The 8,314-nt window shown below is 36.2% G+C and overlaps 2 protein-coding genes across 2 annotated transcripts in view; one reads left to right on the top strand and one right to left on the bottom strand.

The window, feature by feature from the left end:
- Positions 1 to 8,314, bottom strand: part of LOC128879750 (alpha-glucosidase-like) — a 34,280-nt gene that overhangs the window by 15,602 nt on the left and 10,364 nt on the right. The gene's annotated exons all lie outside the window — the stretch shown is intronic.
- LOC128884602 (dual specificity calcium/calmodulin-dependent 3',5'-cyclic nucleotide phosphodiesterase 1-like) overlaps positions 2,274 to 8,314 on the top strand; it is a 29,088-nt gene continuing 23,047 nt past the window's right edge. The window contains exon 1 of the mRNA XM_054138088.1: positions 2,274 to 2,292. Coding sequence (XP_053994063.1) covers positions 2,274 to 2,292 — 19 coding nt within the window. The remainder of the gene's footprint in view (positions 2,293 to 8,314) is intronic.

Here is an 8,314-nt window from a genome sequence, read left to right on the forward strand (position 1 = left end):
AAGACCAAACCTCCTGTGCAAAAGTCTGAGAGGTTAATATTAAAAGATTTTGTCCTTCAAAATGCACATAAAATATTCAAATACAACATTGTCATGGAATAATATCTCGTCAAGATGATTTTACCCCACCTACAACAAGTTCTCCAGTGCTCGCGAGTTGGCCCTGAAGAAAATGTCGTCCAAAGGGTTAAACGCAGCTTGACATCGCCTGGAATCCGCAGGATGTTGACGATATCCTTTGAATTCGAACATCCGGGCAAACTCGTCGACACGAACGCCGGGGAAACATTTTCAATCTTCCGAGTCGCGTTGCACATTCCCCAGCTCGGGTTTATAGCCCTCGATACGATCTTCGTCGGTGGATTTCCAGCGATACTCCGTTCTAGAGGATCGTTGGATAACGGAGTCGCCTACTAGAACGATAAGAGAACGGAATTCGATAGGGTGGATTACGAGTGGCCATCTGCAGGCGAGGCACACACCTGATCTTTCAGGACGAAAGCACTCTGGATCCTTCGAACCAGCTCCTCTCGACGATCTCTGTTATTCGATTGGAAACTAAAACAACGATCGACCATATCAAGAATCTGGAATTAGGCTGATTCTTAAATCTTTGCACGTTTGCGGGTGTACTTATTTTCACATGTTCCGAGGCAATTTTCATGATTTTTCTGCGTGCTAAATAATCGACACAGACTGTTCCAATTTTCTACATTTCTCTATACATGTATAAACAAAATTTTGATAAATTCACAAGTGCCCTGTTCCATTTATTTAAAAATTACGTACGATATTACATTAACCGTTTCGACTAAAAGGTTTCAGAAAAATGTTTACTTAAAAAATGCAACAGTTGGTTAATAATTATACACACACGCAGAGTTCATCCGTTCGTGACTTATAAATGAAACATTGCAGGGAGCTGTTTGGAAAGCAGATGGCTCGTTTAAAACTGACGGAGCTGTTCGATGTGTCAATAGGATCTATTTTCTTTACATTTATGGACCTGGGTAGTAAATTCCGACGCGTCACCTGTAAATTATCCCTCGCTACTGAATATACTACTGAACTACTGTTAGCTACTGAAACGATCGCAACTCGTAATGTTGTTTGAGGGTCAACGCTGGAATCTTGTTATTATTCGACGATATTTACTTGCCCACAACTTTAACCGACTCCTCGCAGCACGCATTGCTCTTCGTTCAAGTGCTCCAATATTGTAGCAAACCACTTTAGCGCGTTCAACGCGATAAACAACGTTTAAGTCTGCATATTGGATGGCGCAACGAGCATGATGGACGTTTGTCAAGTGCCTATCATGTTTATCTGCTTCGATTTTTATTTATTTTCAGGGATCCTGCTCTAATTTCATTCGAAGAAATCTGTATGCCAACTTTCTTCAATTTGGATGAATAATAATCTGATCAATCTACTTCTAATACTCAAACAGGGGAAGCTATTATTTTCTTTATTTTCTTGGAAATTAATGTATTAATTTAAAAAAATTACAGACTAAATAACACGTCTCAATTGAATTTAAAAGCCAGCGTTGGTGAGCATACCTAACAAAGTTCTAGAATTTTGAAAATAGAAAAAGAAAGACATGTATGAATTCCATCCATCAACGTCAATCAAATGAAATAAATTGCTTCCTTTCTAATAAATTCCATTGGAAACAAACAAATTCCATCTTCGATATCACGAAACTTACATCTACTAGTACATCAAAAAATACTAACGGAGCATGCACTAATTTGCGTTATTTTTTTTCGTTCGTCATATTAGAAACACGAACCAATTGCCCTTTAAGCAAGGAAAGCAGCCCAATCTCGGCAAGAACGATGCAGAGAACGTTCACTTACGCTGCGGATTAAATATTCATCGCGTGCAGCGTTGATGGATAACAGAACAGAATAAAAGTTGATAGTCATCCTTCCCCGTGCAACGAATCGATAAAAAGTTAATCATCCCGACGATGTTCCCAAACTCTCCTCATATTTCGTAGCTACTATTACACGAGTGCGTTGCGTAACGAAGATGAAGTCTAACGTGTGATATTCGCGATCAAAACTCGCCTTTAGAGATACGAGTAATCCCGGAGAAAATTTCATTCATCAAAGCGTTCGCGCGCGTAAATTGTTTGTTCCCTCGCTGGGAATCCTTCGAACCTTTGAGCTCGCCTCCTCAAGTTTCCGTTGTTGCGGGGAGAAATTTCAATTAGAGCTCAAAGATAATTGAGGAGAAGATCGTGAACACTGGTGAAGACAAACATAATGCAAAAGGGGGAAGATGGTGAGAAATATTGTTCTAAAGTACCGTGAAAAATTACAAGGTTCCTCGTAAAACTGATCAGCTGGTTTCCTTCCATCTGCAAAAATACAGAAACCATCTTCGTGGCGAAGAATAAAAAAATGATGGGAGTAATAGGTCGCACAGCATTGAATTAAATTACTTCTAGTGTCGGGACTTCGAAGTGAAGAAGTAGCAAAAATTAATCAGCGTTTCGACAAGTGAATTAAATTTCATCGATCCAATTGTGAATTCAAGGTTTTCGTGAATTAAATCTACTTATCTTCAAGTTCGAATTCCAAAGAAACGGGCGAAATGCGGCGCAACGGTTGCAAATGGGTAAACTAATGAAGCAAATAAATTTTACGCCTAATTAATTCAGCTTCGAGTGTACCGTGGTGCTACTGTCAAACGTCATGAAAGTTTCGAAAGCAGGAAATGCTATTACAACTTCCACGCGCCGGACCCTCAAGAGGCCATTTAACCTTTTGCCCACGCGAGACCCGTACAATCCCAGTAGGGTATATAATTTTACTGGAAGCGATTTTTAATGGGGCCTTAAATTACAGTTAGCGACTGGACGAGAAAGAAATAAAGCCTTGCGATGCTTTGCTACTTCATTATCGTGCAAGTGCAAATGCTGATGCGAGTCTTCGTTCAAATGTTACGACATACTGCAAGTAGTAGGACGCACTGCGTGTGGATTCTAATGAAAACGAATTTATATAGAAACTAAAATGGCACATTCGTAAGAAACAATCGAATTTCTTTTAAGCTGTTATTTTTTAACCTCTTGAGAGATCAATTTTAAATAACATTTTTTTTGCATACAAACCGCCAATTTTTATCTGTAAATCGATTTCAATATACAAATATGATGCCTCGCTTCAATATAGCATGATTTTTTAATTCTAAAAGGTATCGCGATATTAAATAATGATAATTTTAACATAAAAACGAACGTATACGTTTACGTCGATATCCCTCAAGAGGTTAAAGAACGTTCTTATCTTAAATAATACACCAAATGTATTGTTTTATATTAAATACAATTTTCCAACTGTATATTAGACCTACTCTAAAAATATTTTAACATTTTTCTAATCGTTTCACTTACAAAACGATCGGAGCTATTTATTTTAAGTGCCTGTCAACGAATAAATTAACATCGAACCTCGCCAACTTCGTCACACTTTTATTATAAATTGCACAAGACAAAAGTTGAATTTATTTATCTCCGACTGCATATTCAACGGTAAGGACGAGGTAAAACGCGACGTAGAGGTTCTCGCGAAGACCCTTCGGGGAGTTGAAACAAATTTCTGCATTTCAACTTTGCCCTTTATCGAGTTAAGTTTCTCATTACAACTTTTATTACCCGGAGTTTCCGCGAATACCACGGAATAGCGATCGAGCCGTCCACTGGAACAGAACAAGGTCGCCAATGGAGGGCTGACCATTGTCATATCGTTGGCATTCATAGCTCGTAGTTAGCGTGGCGGTGATCTACGGATTTCGCGTTCGTCCCGCAACATCGTAAACTCGATTATAATTGCTCGTTCAAAATCGAATATCTAGTTTCCGCCGGTATTGACAATAAACGCGGACCGTTTTCCGTGGTGCAGTTATTGGTCGATAAAGTTCAATTAATGAACGATCAGTAAACCACAGAGTTCGTTTTAATTTGACCTGTTTCTCGCTTTAAATTCAATTAAAAGGGTGTTTTCATCTTTAAGTCCATTTTGTCGGCCAGTTTGCGAAATTTTCTCGAACAACTCCAAAAATTTTCTCGAACAACTCCAAAAACTTTCTCGAATAATTTTAACGATGTTGTACGAGATATTTTTTGCTTTTTCTTTAAAAAAAAAAATTGCCTTACTGACTGACACGAACCTGGTTGTTCTGCTCGTCTGAAACAAAAAAAATGAAAAGGCACCTCCGTTGGTATACGTGTAGCACGAAGCAAAATAAAATCTAAACATGGAATGGTTCGAGAAATGGTAACAATTCGAAACTTGAATTTCGATTTTGTCGACTTTTTTAATGTTATTCGTGTTCAAATTTTAAGTAAATTAACCAATATAACAACAACAACAACAAAATGATCAAATATTTATTTCGCAGACCATTGATTTTACAATAACTTAAAGCTTGTTTCACGAATAAAATTAATATCGATATGAATAGTTTAGTAACTGTTAGCAACAAAATCACAAATCCTATTTATTAAATATGAATATAATATGTAAATAAAATATTATATCACGTCGGGAGCTTTGCTCCAATATTGTGCTCGTATTTGTTGAATTTCGTATTCGAAATGAAACGTTGGCGATATAGATTTTCAATACGTCACGCGTATCGGTGTGTCGCTGCGATACTCCGCGTAGATTTTTTCCATCGGGGACGGAATGTAACCAAAAGGTAAAAATTTGTTCAGACGGTAATAATAGCCGCAGCGGTGACACACGTACGCGACAAGAACAGGAGTATTTGATTAATTCGACGCGTTACAAAAAGACTCCTGAAGAGATATTGAAAAAACTGTATTCTCGGCTTTCGATTTTGAATAAGATTTTCGATATACGCAAAAAAAAAACAAAAATACGCAAGAATAAGTAAGTATTCATAATCCTGTGAATAATTCTCAAATTTTTTGTATTAGGTTGTCCCAAAAGTTTCTGTCGCTTTATTAATAAGTAATGCATACACTATATTTTATGTCTAATGTTATGTATCAGATGTTGGAATTTCAATCTAATATTTTCTATATGAACAATCCTATAATTTCTCTCATATATTATACGAATTCGCATTACTAAATGTTACTATATACACATGTAAAATAAAATGTAGCCCCACAAACTGCTATAGTAATAATTTATGGTGTATATCAATTATTCATTAAAGGTGATAAGTGCCTACATACTAACGAAAGTGAGCGTACATGTATAAATAAATGTATCAAATTTTTAAAGTTTACGTTAAATAAATGGCTCCAAAAAAGATCATGAAAAATATTAGGTTGTCCCAAAAGTTTCTTTTGCTTTATTAATAAGTAATACATGCACGATAGTTTATGTTTTACGTTACATTACTAAATTGTGCACGATTCATTTTGCTCCATTACTGTTACAACATGAATGTCTATGAAATTAGATCGTCTATTTACATAAACACGATCACATAAGATAATTGAGTGCAACTCGCGAAAGAAACTTTCGGGACAACCTAATACATCAATTTGGTCTATATTAACGAAATTTAATAACCAAGAGAATCGTTAACGATTTGATCAAATATTTTGGATATCGTTCGTCGATTTCAGGTTTTTGCGCTCCATAAAAATTCTTGTTCATATTGAACAATAAAATTTCATTTCGGTAATAAAAATCCATGCACGTTTCACGGATCTTGAAAATTCCACCTTTTACGAGACGTTCGTCGCATGGGAGGAACATAAATCCGATTGATGGTGAACCATTAAACTGGCGAACAAAGGGATGATAACACAATTTCTAGCGTCCACCCTGCGAAACTTGCGCGAGACGATCGATGGGTATCGCGTGTCTAGGGATACATTCTGCGTCTTAAACAATTATTTATTAGGGCCTTGGGAAAATAATGTATGCTTACCAAACCCTCAAAAGTAATTGTAACACCTTCAACATTATTCAGTTTTGTTTCTAAAAGATCGAAAACGTGGTGTATCTTCAGAAAGTTGGATTAGAAAACAATTTTCAAGTCTCTTTTTGTCAAGGCGTCTGGCCACCCTGAGCGCTCGCCAGATGGGTACTATTCTTGACAAAAAATTAATCAAGTAATCGTAAAAATCCATTGCTATTCTTCAGATAATGTATCTAAAAGTAGTGTGTACAAATTTCAGAGCAATCGGACTGCACGTTTACTTTCTTTTGGGATTATCTCGAAACTACATTTTTCGAAATGGTACAACGTAAATTTCGTAACGTAAATTTCGTAACGTAAATCTTGTTATCTGAAGAGTAGCAATCGATTTTTGCGATTACTTGATGAGTTTTCTTTTTATTGACGATTTTTCTCGTGAAATTTCGGTGAAAAATAAGAAAAAAATTTCTTCGGCTCACCATAATTTTCTTAATGGTAAAAAAAAAATCCAATTGCTACTCTCTTGCGACAAACTTCAGAAACAATCTAATATTTTTTTTTCTTTTTCACATGCAACCTAAAGAATATAATGATGGTACAGCCCACGCGCGTTTCGTGCCGAAGGCCTTCACCAAAATGTTCGAACCGCCGCCATTTTTTTTTTGTTATCTCAAAAAATGTTTCACGTGTTCATTAAACCGTTCTTAGTATGTGTTAAAACATAAAAATATTTGTTTCTATACTTTCGCATTTATGAATTTTTTAAGAATAGTACCCATCTGGCGAGCGCTCAGGGTGGCCAGACGCCTTAAATTGATTAAATCTCACGTTAAAGAACGCTAACTGAATAATGTCAAAAATATCCCCTTGAGGAAGCTTCATATGTCATTCTGAAGTAGGCACAGTACGTATCGCTCGTATGACTAGCCACTTTGCTAACAATGATATCTAAGTAATCACAGATGATAATCGAAGTATAAGTTAACGTAAAAATTAATTACACGGATAACTAACCGACATACGTTTTCAATTTCAACAGATATTACATATTGAAATAATAATCTTCTAATAAACGATTTGGAATCATGCTGAATTGATATTTTACTCGAAACAACAAGTTAAAGTTAAATATTTCTGGTACTTCGTTTTCCGCCTCGGTTATTGTGAATTAACGTTTCGAAAAGGTTAAAAAAAAAAAGAAAAATGATCGCGGATCAGGGCACTTTTAAAATCCAGCTTTTTACGAGATTCCTCTGAGCTCACGTTTCCAGGAATTGAATTTTCCCAGCTACGAAGAAATTTAATAACCAAGTGCATTTTCATATAACGTTGTGTACCCCTCCCTCGCAAAGGCACGTCACTGATGCGTACTTCACCATTAGCAATGACACTCGCGAACACGTGACACGCGTTTAATGAGATTTATGCGTTTAGGGGAAAAAAAGAGATTGAAATTATTCGAGCGGCACAAATGGAACTAAATGTTTCGAACGAAGACTAAAAAATAAATTATTTTAGTTGGTTTTAGCTTACTCGCTATTCTCTGAAAAAATTAAAACTCGAGGTGCAGAATGATATATTTCCTTATGAAAAAAAGATGAAACATCGTTTGATAAACGTCGTCAATAAATTTCTAAGATTTTATTGGATAAAAATCCAAAAAATCGATGTCAATCGAAGGCTTCGTTTCTCTGTCTTTATTCGCAAAACAAGTTTGCTATCGCGCGTAAGAGAAACAGATCGACTCGAGGGGTGATACAATAGGTCTGCGTGAGCCTCTTTCACTCGAACAAATGCATTATTTAAATGGCTGTTAGACGCATGTTCTCGTCGACTTACTAATAGATCTAGGATGAAAACACGATTCCTTCGTCGTTCTTGCGTCACTTACAGAGGGGTTGGGGGCTGAAGGCGTCTACATTGTTAGGCGACAACACGACTATAGCAGACAGTGACCCTCTAACTTGAGACCCTCTAATTAACCCATTCGGTTCAGCAACCCCCGACTGAAGAACGAGTTAACAGAATTCGATCCGATGTTGGAGAAAATTTCATCGAGCTGATCGACGATTACAATTGGAGTAATCGTTAATCGCTCGTGGGGACTGACGATTAAACTAATCGTTAATGGATGACTAAATCGACCTTCTTGAGAGGGCGTGGATTACAATTTCCTTCGCTATACAACTCTACGAGAGGTTTTAGCGAAACAAATACTGAATCAATTGCGAAAGGTTACGTTACCGATTAACGGATTAAGAAATAGGTAAAATTTAATTATACATTATATTACATATATTATACATATTATATGTATATTACATATATTATACATATTATATGTAATTACATATATTATACATATTATATGTAATTACATATATTATACATATTATAT

Source organism: Hylaeus volcanicus, chromosome 1, assembly GCF_026283585.1.
Source record: "Hylaeus volcanicus isolate JK05 chromosome 1, UHH_iyHylVolc1.0_haploid, whole genome shotgun sequence".
Taxonomy (NCBI): domain Eukaryota; kingdom Metazoa; phylum Arthropoda; class Insecta; order Hymenoptera; family Colletidae; genus Hylaeus; species Hylaeus volcanicus.